General features: G+C 37.4%; 1 protein-coding gene across 2 annotated transcripts in view; it reads left to right on the top strand.

Moving 5' to 3' along the window:
- Positions 1-20,655, top strand: part of TLK1 (tousled like kinase 1) — a 148,447-nt gene that overhangs the window by 118,844 nt on the left and 8,948 nt on the right. For both annotated transcript variants that reach the window (XM_056110149.1, XM_056110148.1), the window contains 6 exons: positions 11,823-11,920; positions 14,148-14,229; positions 18,711-18,802; positions 18,885-18,974; positions 19,118-19,287; positions 20,456-20,591. In XM_056110149.1, coding sequence (XP_055966124.1) covers positions 11,823-11,920; positions 14,148-14,229; positions 18,711-18,802; positions 18,885-18,974; positions 19,118-19,287; positions 20,456-20,591 — 668 coding nt within the window. The remainder of the gene's footprint in view (positions 1-11,822; positions 11,921-14,147; positions 14,230-18,710; positions 18,803-18,884; positions 18,975-19,117; positions 19,288-20,455; positions 20,592-20,655) is intronic.

Below are 20,655 nucleotides of genomic sequence, written 5' to 3'. Positions count from 1 at the left end.
CTTCCAAAATTAAAATCACTACAGTATCATCTTTTTAATAATACCAAGGATTTTAAATATTTTACACACATATTGCACACCAGTGCATTTACTAAGTGATTTATTTCCTTAGCTTTCCCTTGTATAGGCATGATTCAAATACCCATTTCAAGAAAATCATATAATACTGTATTTTATGGGCCTTTGAAGTTTTAACCATTCTAAAGTAAACATTAATGCTTTTTGAATGCCAGATATATATTTTTGTTAATTAGTATAGCTAGTAGCCAAAAAGCCAAAATTTGAACCTTTCCTCAGTACTAATTTAGTGATTCCTATATACTTTTCTCCTGTAATATTTTAGATGAATAACAAATTACACTCCGAAGAATTATTTCACTTATAAAACTTTGTATTTCAGATGTCTGCTTTTCATTTAGTTTTTTTGTTAACATACTGTTCTTTATGATAAAGGAGAACAATCATTTTTTCACATAGATGCACTTTCTCAGGTATTACTTCCCTTATATATTCTGCTACTAATTGTTGTAGTAATTAGAATATGTTTAGCTAGTTTATTGCTTTTCATTCTAATTTTTTTTGGAGGGGAGGGCCATGTCCAGTACTCGGGTGCCTAGGGCTTAGTCCTGCTCTGTGTTCAGGGATCACTTCTGGTGGGCTTGAGGGAGGTGACCAAATGGTGTGCAAAGCTATCAAATATAGGTCAGTTCGTGCAAGGCAAGTACTTTACCAGCTGTACTATTTCTCTGAATCTCTAAATTTATTTTTAAAGGTTAGTAGAAAAAGCACTTTTGGGGGTGTTAAGAAATATGAAGATCGTCTCATTTTTTCCTTTTTTGTAGCTTTAAGGTTGTGACATAATAAAAAAGAACAATTAAAATGTGTGGTGACTGTGCTTGGCTTAGCTCCAGTGATAGCCCAACTGTGTAAGTCTAATGGTTGAGCCTGGTGATGTGATGCTAGGGGCCACGAAGGCCACACTGGTGGTGCTGTGTCATGGGAATGGGGGAAGAGGGGGAGTGGCATATGGTATAAGGATTAAACTTCAGCCCCCTCTATTCTTCTCCTTAAAATTGTTGCTGTTTTGAAGCAGATCTACTTACTATCCTAAAGTGGTACCTGCACCATATATAGAATTTGGGGATTTAAGGAAACAAATTACAGTGTGGCTTTTATGTTACTTGTTTTTATTCCATTCTTTGATAAATTCTAGTTAGGAAAGGCTGTTTATCTTTGTGATTTGAAGAACTACATGAGTATACTTTATAAGGTTTCTTACCAGATTAACAAATTTAAGTTTTTATAAATCTTTGAAAAACTGTCATCCTTAATCATAGATTCTCTCTGTATACAATAGTATCATTTTTGAGCATCATTATCATTTTCAGTTGTATAGGATATAAAAGAAAAAATCCATAACAGACTTTCATTGGCTACAGAGGTTTGAGTTCAGGTTTACAGATCTAGAAGAGAGTAGATTTTTCATCTTCTAGATAGTGATCAATAGTTGAGTATACTGCTGCTGGAGTAAGAAAAGATCTAGCTGTCTATGACATGCTAAATTTGTCTCTGATAAATCAAAGGAAGAAGCATGAATAATCTCTAGGCTCTCTGTGGCTAAGATTGCACAGAGCACAAAAAATGAGGTTTCCAGGAGGTTTACTCCATGGCTTGGAGGCCATCCGCACACTCTAGGGGTAAAGGCAACTCAGATAGAGAAGGGAGCACCAAATAAAGGGTGTTGGGAAGATCCACCCAGGATGCATGCTGAAAGTAGACTTTAGACTGAACATGATTGCCACTCAGTGCCTCTTTTGCAGACCACAGCACCCAAAAGGAGAGAGAGAACAAAAGGGAGTGCCCTGCCACAGAGGCAGGGTGGGATGGGGGGTGGGGGGTGAAAGGGATACTGGGATTAGTGGTGGTGGAGAATGTGCACTGGTGGAGGGATGGGTACTCAATCATTGTATAACTGAAACCCAAGCACAAAAATTTGTAAGTCTACAACTGTACCTCATGGTGTTTCACTAATAAAAATTTTTTAAAAAGAAAAGTAATGAAAAAAAAGAAAAAAATTAGGTTTCTGTTTTTGCCATGAACCTGGTAATAGGGTCTTACTGAGATCATTTGAAAGTGGGTGGGCATAAGCACTTTATCCTGAATTAGAATCACTGCAGACATTGAGAGAAATGTACATTTAGGATGCACACATATATCCCTCCAGATTTTAATTGCGTGACAATATATAATAAAATGCATACACAATAAATGTTGGTCAGAAACTTTTGATAAACATATCTACTCAGAACTCATTCGTGCCTCTTTACAGTTAATGTGCTTTATGAAGCTTACAGTATCTCTTTTCTAAAAGTCATTTCATATTATTGCTTAAAAATACTAAATACTATCATATTATCCTCAAATGATAAGTAAATAAGAATTTTCAAACTTACTAAAAACCAATAGCTTTTGTGTCACTTGAATTTATAGTGTAAATACCATGTGGATATGTGATGCTTTTTCTTTTCTTGGGGCAGATTTTGAATTTTGGTCCATACCTGATTGAGCTGGGGGCAATTCATAGCTGGCTCGATGATTGGAAGTCATTCCTGGTGTTGTTTGGGGAACCATGCAGTACAGGGGATGAAAACCAGAGCTCCCACAGGTTGCAACCTCTTGAGCTATTATTCCTCAACCCTAGTCTTCGAAGTTTTTATTTTCTAGACTTTAAACTTTTGATTAGTTGGAGAGAATACATATAATCCTTATATTAAATAGCACAGTAGATAACATCAGAAAGTGTTCTAGGGATTGGTGTTGTCTATAATTTCTGTTTATGTATGTGTGTGTATGTGTGTTTGTTTATAAAACCTTGAAACTGCTGGAACATTTTTGAAAAATCATAGCAGTTTGTAATTCAAACAGTTTGTTAATCAAAAATCATCAGTACCAACACATGTATCTTTCAGACTGAAGAAATCGACTGAACAATTTTCAGTCTTCTCAGTTCTCTCTCTCTTTCTTTTTCCCCTTTTTGGGTCACACCTGGCTCTGCACTTAGGAATTACTCCTGGCAGTGCTCAGGGGACCATATAAGATACTGGCAACCTAACCCAGGTCGGCCGCATGCAAGGCAAATGCCCTACCTGCTGTACTATCACTCCAGCCCCTCAGTTCTGTACTAAAACAAAAATTGCAGCCAACATGCCACCTGACTATCTCCCTCTCTTTTCCTTACTCTCCCTCTTTCTCCCTGACACACTCTCTCTCTCTTTCTCTCTCTCTCTTTCTCCTCCCTTTCCCCCCTTTGTTCCATGTGATATTCTACCCTTGTACCTCCATTCTGAAGACATAACAATATAGCAACAACTCTGCCACTGAAATCCTCTTCTCTAACCGATTTTGGCACCTGTAAAGTGAAATAACCACTAACAGGCAGCAGCAGCATCAGTAATAATCTTCCATGATGAAATCTTTATAGGTCAAGAACAACTGCACAGCTCTTTTATCTCTCCTTCACAGTGGACCATGCAGCTAGTTGAAGTGGAAGACAGTGAATTTTCTACAAATCTTTTGAACAGTGAAAATACAGGGTATTGTTTAGAGGTGAAGTGACCACTCCCCCACCACCATATATACATATTTTGACACCTCCTTTGCTCTTTGTAAAATATCATTGTCAACTGATAAATCCTTAGTATGACCACAAAGAATTAAATTTTACATATATGATATTTATTGTCATGCTAGATTTAAATAAATATATGAAAATATGGATAAAATGCAGGGGGCTTAATCTCTAAGTCTGTGTTCACCTTTCCCTTCATAGTCATTACTAGAGGAATTCTTAGGAATTCTCTTAAAGCCAGTCACATGACATAACAGGATACTTACTGTGTAGGCTGTAGTTTTCAGAGGAATTCTAGTGAAGGGCCATAAACTTTAGACCAAAAATTGAAAGAAAAGTTTATACAAGATAAATTCGAGGAAGAATGTTCTGAGGTTCCCAACTTACCATGTTTGGGCAAGAAAGGTGCTAAGAACATTGCTAGAATTTTAAATGATGTTTTGTTTCCTTTATTGCTTACATTTTTAAACCATTGACACTGGGCATGCACTTGGTTACGGCTTCATTAGAACAAATCGTGGAACTAATGTCAACATGTTTTAAATGGTAATTTAATATTCTATAAAAGATAATTTGTGGGGCTGGAGTGATAGCACAGTGAGTAGGACATTTTCCTTGCACGCGGCTGACCCAGGTTCAATTCCCAGCATTCCATATGGTCCCCGAGCACCACCAGGAGTGATTCCTGAGTACAGAGCCAGGAGTAACTCCTGTGCATCGCCCGGTGTGACCCAAAAAGATAATTTGTGTTGAGAACATGAAACTTGCTGCAGTATTTATGTTCCACCTCCTACTCTCAATATGGACCTACAGATACATTCCAGGTTCTGTGTTTTTCCATTTATAATCATACATCTTATCTTGATAGTAGTATTCAGTTTCCAAAATGAAAAAGTAAAATCTGTTTTACTTCTGTAGTATTTAATATTCAGCAATTTGCAGTCTAGGAAATGGGTGGTTCGGGTTTTTTTTTGTTTGTTTTACAGGTATGGGGAAAGTATCTTAGAAGTCATGTTAGCTATTGGTCAGGGCAAAGTTTAATTTAGTTTGTAAATTCTATCAAAAGCAGTGGTCTTGGGGCTGGAGAGATAGTACAGTGGGTAGGGTGTTTGCCTTGCACGCATGTGACCTAGGTTCAATCCCCAGCATTCCATATGGTCTCCCGAGCAACGCCAAGAGTAATACCTGAGTACCTGAGTGCAGAGCCAGGAGTAAACCCTGAGCATTGTCAGGTGTGACCCAAAAAGAAAAAGAAAAAAAAAAACTGTGGTCTTCATTTGGCCAGTACATAAACTGGTGCCGATTTGCAGGTACAGAAAAGTTGAAGACCACTGTACTGCTGCCTTGTTTATTATAACTGCTGATCTGTGGACTGGTAATCAGGACAAGTGCTAAACCACAAGTGGGAAAAGGTTGAAGAACACTGATCTAGAGATCATTGTTTTGCAAGAAGCAAAAAACAGTTGCTGGATACCCAACACTTCCCAATCAGAACTGCCACTCTTTGCCAGTTATATGCATTTGTATATAGCAAAAGGAATCTAAAAGACTAGGTTTCTAGGCTCTTAACTATTTGTGCAGAAATTTGAATTTTTTATTCCTAACTGTGGAAAACACCCGAGTTCTGAAGGAAGATAAAAGGAAGTGGCAAACTAAGAGAAGGGCTGTCAGATACTGTAGTATGTCATTGTACCTGCATGAGCTAGTACTTGGTGTTCATATCGCCGTTAATGTTTAATATAAAGGAATTCGCACAGCACTACCACTGTTCCTTTTTAGCAAATATTTTAAGTATCAGTTTTGCTCATCAATTGTTATTTGCTGCTCTAAGAATATACAATTTTATTTAAATAGAATAGGGATTTTATTGTGGGTATTTATACAGTTGAAGAGAATAAAACACCTTCCTTACCACCATCTACCCAGAAAAGAAGGAAATGAAGTGTTGAGAAGAAACCATTAGGATAGTTATCTAAGCCAGTTGAACACACCTGAGGGAGATACAGTATGCTCCTGTCGGGAATAACCGAGAGGTGACTGGCATTGAGCGTGGAGGGAGTGTTTACACAGGTAGGAAAGAAACCCGATGCTCGCAGCCCCCATGAATCTCCTAAATTTGGTCACTTCTCTTTCTGCTCTATTTCATGATCATACGTAAAGATTGACAGTGATTTTTTTTTTAATTTTTATTAGTGAAACACCATGAGGTACAATTGCAGACTTACAGATTTTTGTGCTTGGATTTCAGTTATACAATGATCGAGTACCCATCCCTCCATCAGTGCCCATTTTCCACCACCACTGATCCCAGTATCCCTCCCTTGATAGGGTTTTAAAATCTGCTTTATTTCTTTTATTTGTCCATAATTTTTCTTTTAATTTTTATTAAATCACAGTGAAATACGGTTTACAAAGTTGTTTGTGATTAGGTTTCAGTCATACAGTGTTCCATCACCTGCCCCTTCAACCAGTGTACATTTCCTACTACAGTGTCCCCAGTTTCCTTTCCACTCCCACCCCCAATACCAGCCTGCCTCTATGACAGACACTTGTCTTCTTTCTGTTTGTAGGCTTTTTGCTTGGTTGGTTAATTGGTTGGTTGGTTCTGATTTCTATTGATAACATTCATTCATATTTTAAAACATGGGAAACATGCAATATAAATAATCTTGGAACACATAGAGTAAGAACAAATTTGAAGCAAATTGGTAATTCCCCATTCTTTATCTTCAGGGTTTTTTTTTTAATTGCCTTTTAAGAATAGTTCCCTTTATTAATTTTACCTTTTATTTTCCTTAGGATAACATTATAAAAAAATTCATGACATTGAAACAGTATCTGAAGTTACTCATTTGTGAGGAATTATTAATATTACTAAAATTGATTTGGTAGTAGACTTTTGTAATCTTTAGCCACTTACTTAGCAACCTCATCACCTATAACACTTTTTAAAAACCTCATTCTGAACTGATTTTCGTAGACCAAATAATATAGTTATGGTGCTGTTGAATTGTCTATTCAAGGTAATATGTTTTTCTCAACTTCCACCATCTTCATGATAAACTATACAGCATTTCTTTTACATTACCATTCCTCACAAATCATAGGCAAAATGAAAATTATATATATATACATTCATATGCATGTGTGTTTATATGTATAGATATTTTATCTTTGATTTAAAGAAAGGTAGCTCTTTACAGTTACTTTCAGCAACAGAGAGATATGTGAGAAGGTGCTTGCCTGACACATGCTGACCTGAGTTCAATTCCTAATACTGCCTGTGGAACCCTGCAGAAGTGATCCCTGAGCACAGAGCTAGGAATATACCCTGAACCTGCCAGGTGTGACCTAAAGAACATATCAAAAATAAATTTTAAGTGGGTTTTATTCAAGATTTGCTCATAAAATTTAAACTAGTTTGCTTAGAGTTTTTTTCTTTTTTCAGGAAATATATTGGTTTTACATGTGAAAATTCATTTTATAACCAAGTTTTTTATGGCTCAAATGCCTACATACCCCACCGTTCTTTTAATAGCTGCCCTTTTTAAAATGCTCGAAGATATTCCAGATCGACCTATGTTGTTTTATATAGATTCTATGTACTTTAACTTACTTTCAATTTAGAATATTGATCTTAGTGGCTATTAAGTCCCCAAAAGAGACTTTGGCTACAAATTAAAAGTATTTCTATGCCCAACATCTGGTGAGGAACTAATTGTTTGCTGTGGAATTTACCTTCTGTGTAAAAAAATTTAAGTTAAAAATTTTAGAAGGCACTTACTTTGCAGGTAAACCTTTTGGCACCTGCAAACCACTTTTTAAAAGACCACTGTTTGTGAGGGCAGGGGGCAGAGAGATAGTACAGTGAGTAAGGGAATTGCCTTGCATGTGACTGACCCACATTCATTCCCCAGAATCCCATATAGTTCCTGGAGCTCCATCAGAAGTGATCCCTAAGCTCAGAGCCAGGAGCAAGCCCTGAGCATGGCTGGGTGTGGCCCAAAAACTTAATAAATTAATAAGTAAATGAAAATCTGTTAAAATAACTCCAGTGTATATATGTTTTTTTCCTTTTGGGTCACACCCGGCGATGCACAGGGGTTACTCCTGGCTTATGCACTCAGGAATTATACCTGGCAGTGCTCGGGGGACCATATGGGATGCTGGGAATCGAATCTGGATCCGCCGCATGCAAGGCAAACGCCCTACCCACTGTGCTATTGCTCCAGCCCCTTCAGTGTGTATTTTTTAATTGCTTGTTGTGTTTGTTTAAAAGTGAGAGCCATGTCCTTTTCATATCTGACCTCCAAACCTATCTCCCTTTAATACAATTTCATTCATACTAGTTCTACACCATACTTGTCTACAGAGATTAGTTCCCTTCTGGAGGTACTGTTGGCTACCTTTGCTTGAACTGCTCAGGTAGTAAATGAATCAAGGATTAAAACCTGATAAATTTAGTACAGAATAGACGATTAGTTTATTTCTTGATTTCATGATCTTGACTAGCTTTGCCATGCCTTTGAATGTTTCATTCTTTAGTGAACTGAAGTCAGTTGTGAACCTAGTCACAGTTGCTTCTTCTGAGCCCTCTGATAAAGATTAATTCTGGGAAGAGCCATGGGCTAATGTTCATCTCAAGAAAGGAGAGCAAAACCTACAGGATAGATTTTTGGACATGATCTGTCCCAAAGATAAATTTGTTGTTGAGGCTCATTCTTGATTATTGTATCCTGGGCCTTGCCCCTTTTTAATATGGAGAGAAGACTGAGATACTAAGTCTGTGTGTTAATCTATTAAAGCTGCAATAAAGAGTTACTGTATACTTGGTGGCTTAAACAACAGAAGTATATTTTCTTACGGTTTTTGATGGCTGGAAACCCAAGATCAAGGTACAGCTGGTTTCAGTATCTGGTGAAGCTGCCTTTTCTCTGCCCCATTGGGAGGAGATAAAGGGATTTTTCTCTCTCTCTCTCTCTAAGTGGCTACTAATCCCATGATGAGACCCCCTCCTTATGGTCTAGTCTCACTCATAGTACTTCCCACAGTCCCCATCTCAGATATCCTCATACAAGGATTTAAACTTTAAACGTAGGAATTTCAGGGGGCCACAAACCTCAGTCTCAGTGGTATTTAAGAGAAATTACAGAATTATCTTTCTCCCCAGAAAGTGTATCATTTTGTTTTAAGGTCCAAGATACTGTCTAATAGATACTAAATTACAACAAAGAAGTAAATTTATTTCATTAGTCCTTTGATACTTTCTTTTAAATGTCTAGTATCCAGGTTTTTCCCCCTAGTTCTTCCCAGTTTTCTCTTATAACTTACAGTTCAAACTGAACAAAGTGTCCCTATGCTTTTGTTTTGTAAGGTTTTGGGACATAGTTCCCACATTGGGCTGGAGCGATAGCACAGCAGGTAGGACATTTGCCTTGCACGCGGCCCACAAAGCCGACCCAGAGTTCAGTTTCTCTCGGAGAGCCCGGCAAAGCTACCAAGTATCTCGCCCGCATGGCAAAGCCTCGCAAGCTACCTGTGACGTATTCGATATTCCAAACACAGTAACAAGTCTCACGATGGAGACATTACTGGGCCTGCTCAAGCAAATCGATGAAAAAACTGGAGGACAGTGCTACGGTTCCCCCATTATTTTAAGAGACAAGGATGATACAAATGTACATTTTATTTTTTGAAGTACTGTTTTGTGATAGTTTTACCATCATACAGATAACTGAAGATCACCCAAAACTGTAAAATAAATATAACTTTGTGTCAACAAACTGATGAATCTTATAACTATATATTTATGTACTATATCCTGATCCCCATACTACGATTTCAAATAAAAGGTGAGGCAGTTGGGAGCCTGAGAGATAATAATTTAGAAGGTAAGTCTGCTTGCCTTGCACGTGGTCAACATGGGTTCCACCCCTGGTACCTCATATGGTTCCCTCAAACCCCTCCAGGAATGATCCTTGAGCCCTATTCGGTATAGCCAAAAACTAAAACAAAAGTTTAGAAGAGTTTTAACTCATATTTTAGTTGGCATTTTACAGTTCTATCTAATTGTTTTAAAAATTCCACCAGCTTAACACTTGTTAAGTAGTTTGCGCGTTAATTAGGAAGAGAAAAACTTACTGTTTTCTTGTTCTGTGGTGTAAATAAATTAGATTTTTTTTTCCATCCTTAGGGGCATATCTTCATAAGTCATTTTCTTGCTCTATTTTGTATGATTAAAATGGCTAAACTGTAGTTTTGGTTTATTGTTTCAAAGCTTCCTAATACATTTTATATCCTTATAATGAATCTTTCATTATTAATCTCCTAGGATATTGCCTTTTTAATTAAAATGAGAAATATTTGTGTCTGAAGCAACATTAGGACGGAGGAAATGGTTCCAAGGGCTGGAGCACTTACCTTATATGTAAAGAGCACCAAGTTAGATCCCTACCACCCCATGGCCCACCCCCAGCACCACCAGCTGTGTTCATCTCCTTCTCCACCCCCCCAAGAAAGCTTCTATGAAGTTTCATTAAGTGGGGAAATTTCACTTAAATTAAGATTGTTAGGTTCAGTGTTTCTCCAACCATGTCATCTGTCCTGTCAGTTGTCCCCTGGTCTTGTGTTGTGGCCCTCCCCATTACATGATTCTCATCTATGACATCCTTTGGATATTCATCCTTTAGATACACAGAAGGGCATATAGCCCCCAACAGAGAAACACTGGTCTAGTGTATCTATCTTTTAAAAATCTCCCCAAATCCTATAAAGTTGGTTTTTATTCATTTTTAATTTTGTCATGTATGTCTGATCTTTAATCATCTCTGCAACAATTTGTATTTGATTTCCATCTCTAAATAATTAAGGTATTGGGCTGGATAGTACCAGGTGAAGGCATTTTCCTTGCTCATGTCCAGCCCCAGTTCTATCCTCAGCATCACATATGATCCTCAGAGATACTCTGGGAGTGACTACTGAGCACAGAACCAGGTGTGACCCCCAAAATATTAAGCTTTAGATAGTTACTATACTAGTACTTTTGTGTTAAATAAAATATATTTTTGTTTTATATATATAATGTTTTTAAATACCAAAGGATAAATCACCAGAAAGAGTAAATATTTAAGTTCAGTTTTCAGCAATAACCTCTGTGTTGTGTGGTATTAATTTCTAACAATAACACATAATACAACTAGGCCTGAGCAGTCTATGTTTATTTACAAAAAATATTTATTAAATTATAATTAGATATTTTGGGGGATGAAAAAAGATAGTGCAAGGATTATGGTGCTAGTCAGCCAGTGCTGGTTCAATCCTCAGCATGGTCGAGGTCCCCCCATGTATCACCAGGAATAAGTGCTGAGCACTGCTAAGCACAGAAATTAAACTAGCTTTTTTAAGTGGATGTTTCTAGACTGTTCCATTTAAAAGTGCTACTTTTTTTTTATCCTATAAGTTATACACTTATTTCTTATTGAAGGACAGGGTATCTGTGTTGCCTGTGTGTGTGTGTGTGTGTGAGAGAGAGAGAGAGAGAGAGAGAGAGAGAGAGAGAGAGAGAGAGAGAGAGAATGACAGAAATTGGCTATCTAGTAGTGCTTTTTATGTGCTTTAAGACATGAAAAATTGCTATGAAATGCTTGCTTTAATGTCTCTGGGATTTTGTTGGAATTTATCCAAACTGAGTGCCGAGATTGTGTGTATATTTCTACTAACTATTGTAAGATTATAAATAATCAGTAATTCCGTCTTTTCCCTTTCATCGTCCTTTAACTATTGTAAAATATCTTGATTTCATTTTTTTATATTGAAAATTATTCCCACTTAGACTTTGGATAGAACAAAAATCAAATTTTCTGCCTATTTTCTGTTAAGAGTTTCAGACTACCTTGCATTTTCTTTACTTTAGACATTATAAAAATAGATTTCTTGTAGTATAAGAATAAAATTCAGCATCTCATTAGGTATAGATTTTCTGTGTAGGATGGTTTCTTGAAATAGACTTGTGCCATATGTCTTTCCATCTTTCAGGCATTGAAAAGAGCATTTTGGTGTTTTAACTCTATGGCATTTTATGTATACTAGTCTTTCCATCATTGGGGGGGGCAGGTGGGTAATGATACAAGGGTAAAAATACTCTTTATATCACAAATAAATTGAGCTTGTTATAGTCCCCTCTTTTCAATTTCAGGAAGAAGCAGAAATTCAGGCAGAACTTGAACGTTTGGAACGAGTCAGAAATCTTCATATTCGAGAGCTTAAAAGAATAAACAATGAAGATAATTCTCAGTAAGTTTTTGGTATTTTACAGTTTTTCATGATAAAAGTTTTTTCCCCTGCTGTGGTGAGCTTTGTTTTGGGCCATGTGGTACATTTAGAAAAAAAAATCATGAGTCCTTCCTATTGCTTCCCTTGGTTTTTTATATTGTCTGGCCTCTGTCAACCTCACCACCTCATCTCTCTTCACTTACAACTTATACAACTGGCACTCTTCAACAGGTCAAGCTCATCTTCTTAAGGCTTTTGCACTTAGTTGAAGTAAATGTTCCTTCGAAATATGTGAAAAATATACTTGCTTCTTATCATACTTTATTAGAGAAGCTATCCCTTGACTCCCATATTTAAAACAGCAGTTCTTTCTTTGCATTCCATTCCCTCTCTCACTTTCCCTATCCTTCCCTTGTTTCATAATACTTACCACTATTTGGAGTTATGAGTTTATTTTTCATTTAATATCTGTCTCCTTGCACTGCCTGTTAGCTACTTGTAGAGTAGGGATATTGTAGCTTTCTTCTGGAGGCCACACTTGGCAGTACTTGGGACTGCTCCCAGCTCTGTTTGGAGGCCCATATAGTGCTGAACCTGAGATTCAAGCCTCATGCTTCAGTCCTTTGGGATCTCTTCTGTGGCCCAGGATTTAGTTTTGTTCTTGCTGTATCCTCAGAACCTAAACCAGGATCTAGTAATTGATTGACACGCTATAAATACTTGTTGACTGAATAATGCTGAAGATAATGTTACAGTAGTGGAGGAGGATTTATTTTACTAAATAGATTACAGTAAGTCATGTGTTCAACATTATTCAGTAATTAGCATGGGGAAAGTACAAGTTAAAAGTGTCTGTATAATTTCAGTTTGTAAAATCACATGCCAAAAATATTAAATGCTGTAGAAATTAAGCGAAAATATCTGTTGACTGATGGGAGCTTAAGAAGTTAGAAACTGAACAAGATGGAAATTAAGCAGAGCTTACTAAGTTGTAATTGATATAGACAACTCCATTTTAAGAGTTGTCATGTAATTTAAAGTTTCCTGACTTTTAAGTATCAGAATTGAAAGTAGCCAATATAGCTGTGAAACAGATATCTTGCTTAAAAAGACACATATCAGGAACTTAGAGCAATATGGTACAGTGGGTAAGGTGTCTGCCTAGAACTTGGATTTAATCCCTGGCATCCCTTACGATCCCCAAGCACTGCCAGGAGTAACCCCTAAACACTGCCAGTGTGGCCCAAAAACTTTTTAAAAAATTGAAAAATAAAAAAAAAACATTTCTATTTATCTGCCTAGAATTTATTGCTAGATTAAAATGTATCAAGTGAATGAAATTATATCAAAAAATAACTTTTTACCTGACAAATACTCTAATAAAGCATGTGGGGTATAACTAACCTACATTTGATTATTCCGAAAATATGTTTAAACTGTTGGTGGATATAACTTCCAATCCAATTAACATATGTTGAGAATGGTTGCAGTATCATATTTCTTGTTTATTTTGGGGGTGGTGAGCCTCATCCAGCAGTACTCAGGTTGCTCCCAGCAATACTTAAGGGACTTTGCAGGACCAAGTATTATACCAGGGACAGTAGCATACAAATACCTTAAACCCTCTACTCTCTGTCGCTGTTGTTCAGTTTATTTGCACTCATAGTAATATCATTGACATATCAGGAGTGCATGAGTTGAATCCATGTTTTTTCTGTTAAGCCCTGCCATGTATTTAGATGTTTAACTACATTAAATAGTAGTGTCCATGGTTGGTTGTGGGACTCGGGTTTTGTTGTTTTTCTTTCCTACTTGGGGATTTATAGAAAGAATTTATAGTAACATTTAATCAATTATGATGGCCATTTTACTAATTTAAGTCTTACTCTATGTCAATATTGTAAAATCTTGATTAACCATAACTTCCAATATAAAAATTTTCCAAGGGAAGTAATTCTTACTGAATAGATGTAGAACTGTATAAAACATTTGGCAGTATAGTTGTTGTGAAGTATTTTTCAAGTACTTTAATTGGTCATTGAACCTGAATATTCAGCTATGTAAGTTAAGTTTTTTGAACAGCAAGGTGTTAACTATAGTCATGGAGATGAAGGGATTAAAAAATATGGAGTGGAATTTGAAATTTGTACTGAGTTAGGAAAAAGGATAAGGAAGTGAAATTTTATTGTAAGGTACTTTTTTGTGTGTCTTTTCATCTTCCTGAGTGTTTGTTTTCCCCACCCTTAAGGTTCAAAGATCACCCAACATTAAATGAAAGATATTTATTACTTCATCTGCTTGGTAGAGGTGGCTTTAGTGAAGTGTATAAGGTAATGTAAATTTTTTTTCATACTAGTACAGCATAAATATAAGTACATTATTAAGAAGTACTTGTCTTTGTGTGTTGATTCTATTTTTAATTGATTTTATGTCCTGACTTATTACTGGGGGGGGGGAGATGTGACTATGTAGATAGACTTTTGTAGATAGACATTACCCCTTGTCATATCTCAAAAGTCTAAAGACTATCCTACACCTGCCTCACCAACCTGATAACTTGTTAACTACTCGCCATTGAAATCAAGATAGGCAAGTAGCCACTTCTAATAGAATTCACTTATGAAATCATTATATTCTTAGTATAAGCCTGTGTCAGTTTTTTCACATATCCCGAATTTACCCAAATATTTGCCTTATTGCTTTGGAGGCAGAAGTACCAAGAGTTGAACCCAGGGCTTCAAATACATGAAGTCTGCACTCCCACAAATTTCTGTTTTAAAGCCAGGAATTTGTAAATGCCTATGTAGAAATTTTTACTTGTGTCTAGTGTTTTTATAGCTTGTTCTTTTCCCTTTCAATTGTATCTTTCTTCTCAAACACTAAATAATGTAGTTCCTGAATTCCCTCATCATTCTGTGTTCTCTGTCTCAAATTGCTTTCCTCTAATTCATAGCCTCTATTTGCTTTCACCCTGTGGTGCATAATGGCTATAGCTATAGTTAGATAGAAATTTATATATAGCCCGTACTTCGCTCTGCACTCTGTGTCTGATTATGAGCATAACTTAGTTGGTTGACCTTCAGCCCCTGCAAACTCATATCTGAAATAGAAATTGTCTTCCTCCTCTTTGGCGGGAGATAGAGGCAGGGTTGGGGGTAAGAGGGGAAGGGCCACAAACCCAGCAGTGCTCAGGAGCTTGAAGGACCATATGCAGTGTTGGGGATCAAACCTGGGTCTGCTGCTAACTCACCCACTGTACTGTCTCTGTGGCACCAACTCTTCCTCTTCTTAAAAACCTTTCCTCAGAAAGATAAAGTACAGGAGGTAAGGCATATGCCTTGTGTGCTGCAACCCTGGTTCAAATCCCCCGCACCACATACAGTCCCCTGAGAACTACCAGGAGTCATTCCCAAGCATAGAGCCAGGAATAACCCATCAGCACAGCTAGGTGCGGCCCAGTCTCACCCCTCCACCCCACCCCCCACCCCCCCAAAAAGGAAAAAAACCCTTCCTCTGAAACTGCTGCCTGCTTAAAAAGTACCATTGTCATTCACCTTCTCGTTGTTCCTCCCACAACACATAACCAAGTTCTGGTGTCTGCTGCTAACATCCTGTGATGACCATTCTCCTGTCTCTTGGCTCAAGGCCTCGTGTCTGGTTTGTGTTGCTGCCCCAGCCTCCTGATACTTTCTCTGGGGTGTTGAGTTTCTCCAGTATATATTTTTTAATGCTGTAGCAAATGACTTTTCATATAGAAGGCAACCTGATTACCCAACGACCCTTCTTTAGAAGCGATAGTAGCTTCCCATTTCCTCTTCATCAGGATAAAACCATATTGAAGGTCCTATTTTCAACTTTAATCTTCAGTTTTTATTGAAGGTTGTCCTGTTGCCTTCCCTCTCAAGTTGTGACACTTCGGGTTTCACTGTGTATTAGAATAGTTAGTGGATAAGAATTTGGGCTATAGGTTTCAGTCCTAACTAATCCTGATTCCTGTGCTGTTCTCTGCCAACTGTCTTCATCTAGTAATAGTAACAGTACCTACATCAAAGAGACATTGTGCTTAATTAAACTGCCACATTTCACTACGTGATCATCAGAAATATGCCAATTTTTTTGTCACTAAGTAGTGTGTGACCATATTGCACTTTTCTTCTGTTCCAGTATCTAAGCTTATGCAGTTAAAATAGTGTTACTGGTAGATTACATTGGTGTTTAGTAAATTACGGTCATCAAATTATTATTGAAGTCCTTCTCTTCAGTGAGACCAGGATAATGCCTTGATTTGCTGAAAATATCCTGGATCCTAGTTCATTCTCATTCTGTGAAATTTGCAGAATTTTGATTTAGAGAACTTCAATTCTGATCTTCGTTCAACCAGTATCTACTTTTTGGTCGTTGTTAACATGGCTAAGCATTAGGCATGCACCTCACCTTACTCACCTGACAATCAAAATTGGGCTCTTTTCCAGTTTCTGGTTTTCTCATTCTAATGGTAGTTCATTCTTGAAGTAGTTCATCCTCAAGCACTTAATGGTTTACCCACACATTAGAAAAGATCATTAATAGCTTACAATGGAACTGAAAAACAAGTGAAGTTAGGACTACCTTAATCCAAAACTTGCCTAGCTTGTGAACCTACTAAATGCTTTCTTTTTTTTTAATGGTTAATTATTAGTTAATAATCCTATAGAATTTTAGGGGATTTACTAAAATTTACTCCTCATTTACTCCTGATCACCTCCAAATACTCTTCATACCACCAAAATTCTACTGCCATCCTACCTACCAAAACGACCTCTCTTTTCATTCTTTTTTATCCTCTTTCCCTGTGGTGATGGCCTTAGTTGAGTTTTTATTTTTGCTGATTCCTTTGCTTTAATATACCCAATCACTTGGCTAACCACCTCAGTAAGAGCTTTTATGACAACGCTCTGTCCAATTTTATTTCCATTATCTGTAACTCACAGGTAAGACTTCAAGAAATTATTTATGTAGGAAATAGAAAATGCAGGGGCTGGAAAGAGTGCTATGGGTAAGGACTTGCCATGCACATGGCAGACCTGGACCTGGGATCAATCCCGAGCACACTATATAATCCCCTAAGCACAATCAGGAGTGCCCCCAAGGAAGAAAGGAAAGAAAGAAGGAGGGAGGGAGGGAGGGAGGGAGGGAATACTAAGAGCAGCTTGCTCCAATTCCTCTCTCATGGTTTCCCAGTCCATTGAGAATAAAGCAGATTATTTAAAAAAAAAAAAGATTCTATGCCATAGTGTGATCATTTCTAATTTCAGTATCACCTTATTTTTTAGTAATATACTAACAACTTTGTTTTATTATCCTTTATGTAACTACTTTTAGTTTCATCCCATATGCTTTTTCTCACATGAATTTTTGTTTTGTTTGGAGGCCACACCCAGCAGTGCTCAGGTTTATTTCTGGCTCTGTGCTCAGGGATAGAATCCAGGTCGGCTGCAAGCAATATAAGAACTTGCCCTCTTTACTATCTCTCTGGCCCTGGACCTTTGTTTCTGTTTCTTTAAACTTCACTTTTATTAGTAATTTTGCAATTACCCAGCATTTATTACATATTTACTATGGTTCATCTATTATTCCAAATAATTTCTGCTTCACAATTTAATCCTCTCAACAACCCAAACATTATTAATGAGGCAGACATTGTAAAAAGAGTGCATTAATACAGAATCAGTCAGCTAATAAGTTCATTTGACTCCAAAATGAGTATCCTTAAGTAGTGTAACATCCTATATTACTTTTTAACCTCATGGTTTTATAGCTTCATAACAAAATAGACCCCTATACTACTGCTTATTTTTAGGTTAAATTGATTTGTGAGGGAAGGGAACAGGATATGAATATACATTCTAAGAGTTTTTTCTTTTTAAGGGACCATCTTATCAATAATCACAGTATAACCTAAATTATTTAATTTCTTTATTACTTTTTTACTGTGTCTGGCATATCGAATACTCTCGGTAGCTTGCCGGGCTCTCCGAGAGGGGCGGAGGAATCGAACTCGGGTCGGCCATGTTGGCCGCTTGTAAGGCAAACGCCCTACCCACTGTGCTATTACTTTTTTAATACATAGTTCACCTAAAGCCTTAAAACTGATCATTCTTGCACTCTAGCCTTTTTGGCTTTGGTGGTTTTTGTTTTTGGGTTTTTTTTGTTGTTGTTTTTATTGCTTTTTGGGTCACACCAGGCAATGCTCTGGGGTTACACCTGGCTCTTCATGCAAGAATTACTCCTGGTGGTGCTCGGGGGACCATATGGAATGCTGGGAATCGAATCTGGGTCGGCCGCGTGCAAGGCAAATGCCCTGCCCGCTGTGCTATTGTTCTAGCCCACACTCTAGCCTTTTTATAAACAGCTGGAAAAATGTTCATTTTCAAAGAAGCAGGGGAAGTGGAGGTCTAAAATTTAGGGGAAAGGGCTTACTTTACAGCCAGCTCTTTTCCAGTATGCTTTCTATTACTGCCAGTAATAGGTTGGAACAAGTCCATATTAAAGACAAATAATAGTTTTGTTGTATTGTGATCTAGCACTGCATTTATAAAATTTGAACGTGAAAATTCAGATTAAGAATTTTTCTAATTTAGCACCACGGAATTTTTACCTTATTTCTGTTAATGTCATAGGACTTATATAATCTTAGCAGACATGATTACCAAAAATTGTGTTTTATCTTATTAAACAAAACTATCAGACATGTCTCTCTTAAGACAAATAATATCCTCTAAAGTACTTCATTTGGTCTCTAGTCCTACCTCTCGTGTGCCTTCAACCCTAGGCTTTTGATCTTTATGAACAAAGGTATGCAGCTGTGAAGATACATCAGCTTAATAAAAGTTGGAGGGATGAGAAGAAGGAAAACTACCACAAGTAAATATTACACTTTATAGTCTTTATCAATTTGAATATATATTTAATGATCACAGAGAATTAATAGGTTTTCTTTCCATAGACATGCCTGTAGAGAATATAGAATACACAAAGAACTGGATCATCCCAGAATAGTCAAACTTTATGATTATTTCTCCTTGGATACAGACACGTAAGTGATTATAAGGATTGTTTCAAGAAAAAGATTGCTTTCACTTCCCTGTTCCATGATAAGACAAATACTCTTCATTTCATTTTTCCATTGTTTCTAAATTTTTGGATAATATTTCACATCTTTTTTTTTCTTCATTGTAGGTTTTGTACAGTGTTAGAATACTGTGAAGGCAATGATTTGGATTTCTATCTGAAGCAACATAAATTAATGTCAGAGAAAGAAGCTAGGTCTATTGTAATGCAGATTGTAAATGCACTAAGATATCTCAATGAAATCAAACCCCCTATTATACATTATGATCTAAAGCCAGGTAATTAATGATTTGTGTCTAATAATCTTTTCATTGTTGTCGGGGCCACCTGGCATTGATTGGGATTATGGAGCCACTCCTAGTGGTGGTGGTGGGGCATGCCTGTATCCTACCACATGAGCCACATCTTGACATTTACCTGACCCTTACTTAATAATTTTTCCTTTACCTTTGTTGATGGGTCCAGGATCGCAGTTTCTCTTGGACCATGCGTGCAGAACTTTTATCCACCCTTTCCTCAACCTAATAGAGTAAATAAAGGTTTAAGTCACATTAAGTTACTGAAAATGACCTGGAGGGGTGAGGGCAACTCCAGCACTTCTCAGTTGACCTGCTAAAGTGGTACTCGGGGAAATATTTCATGCTGGGGTTCAATTCTTGGGTTCACTGAGGCTGAGCATGTGCTCTAATCCCTATACCATCTCCCTGACAACTGAAAATGGGACTTTTAGTTTAGTTTTTAAAAGTCAATGGAGGGGGGCTGGAGCGATGGCACAGCGGGTAGGGCATTTGCCCAGCACGCGGCCGTCCCAGGTTCGATTCCCAGCATCCCATATGGTCCCCCAAGCACCGCCAGGTGTAATTCCTGAGTGCAGAGCCAGGAGTAACCCCTGAGCATTGCTGGGTGTGACCCAAAAAGAAAAAAAAAAGTCAATGGAGAGGGCTGGAGCAATAGCATAGTGGGTAGGGTGTTTGCCTTGCATGCGGCCAACCCAGATTCAATTCCCAGCATCCCATATGGTCCCCCAGGCACCGCCAGAAGTAATTCCTGAGTGCATGAGCCAGGAGTAACCCCTGTGCATCACCGGGTGACTCAACCAAAAAAGAAAAAGTCAATGGAGTGCCAGGGCTAAAGAATGTCCTTAGAACACTGAACCAGAAGTAGCCTCTGAACTCAGTCTGTGAGCCCCCCCCACCAAAAAAATAAATATTATATATTTTCCAAAAGCCATCTTGTCCATATAGATTGCATGTCACTGCATAGTCATTGTGGATTTTAATCTAAAATGGAGGGGAAGTGTGACGCGACCATTATGTGATGCTTTCATTTCATTTTGTGCTGGTATTACTTAAAAGCAGGCTATAATCACTGAAATGGGTAATTTCTTCATCTATGTATAAAAAAATTTTTACCTCTACATTAAAAGAACTTTATATTCTGTCCTAGGAAATATTCTTCTGGTAGATGGAACAGCATGTGGAGAAATCAAAATCACTGATTTTGGTCTATCTAAGATTATGGACGATGATAGCTATGGCGTAGATGGAATGGATCTAACTTCCCAAGGAGCAGGCACTTACTGGCAAGTATATTAAAAATACAGAAAAGTTTCTAGATGCGTGCCATCTTTTGTAAGAGTTTGTCAT

This window comes from Sorex fumeus, unplaced genomic scaffold (genome assembly GCF_029834395.1).
Source record: "Sorex fumeus unplaced genomic scaffold, SorFum_2.1 ptg000009l, whole genome shotgun sequence".
Taxonomy (NCBI): Eukaryota; Metazoa; Chordata; class Mammalia; order Eulipotyphla; family Soricidae; genus Sorex; species Sorex fumeus.
The sequence above is the reverse complement of the archived record's forward strand: the minus strand, read 5'-3'. Positions and strand labels throughout refer to the sequence as shown.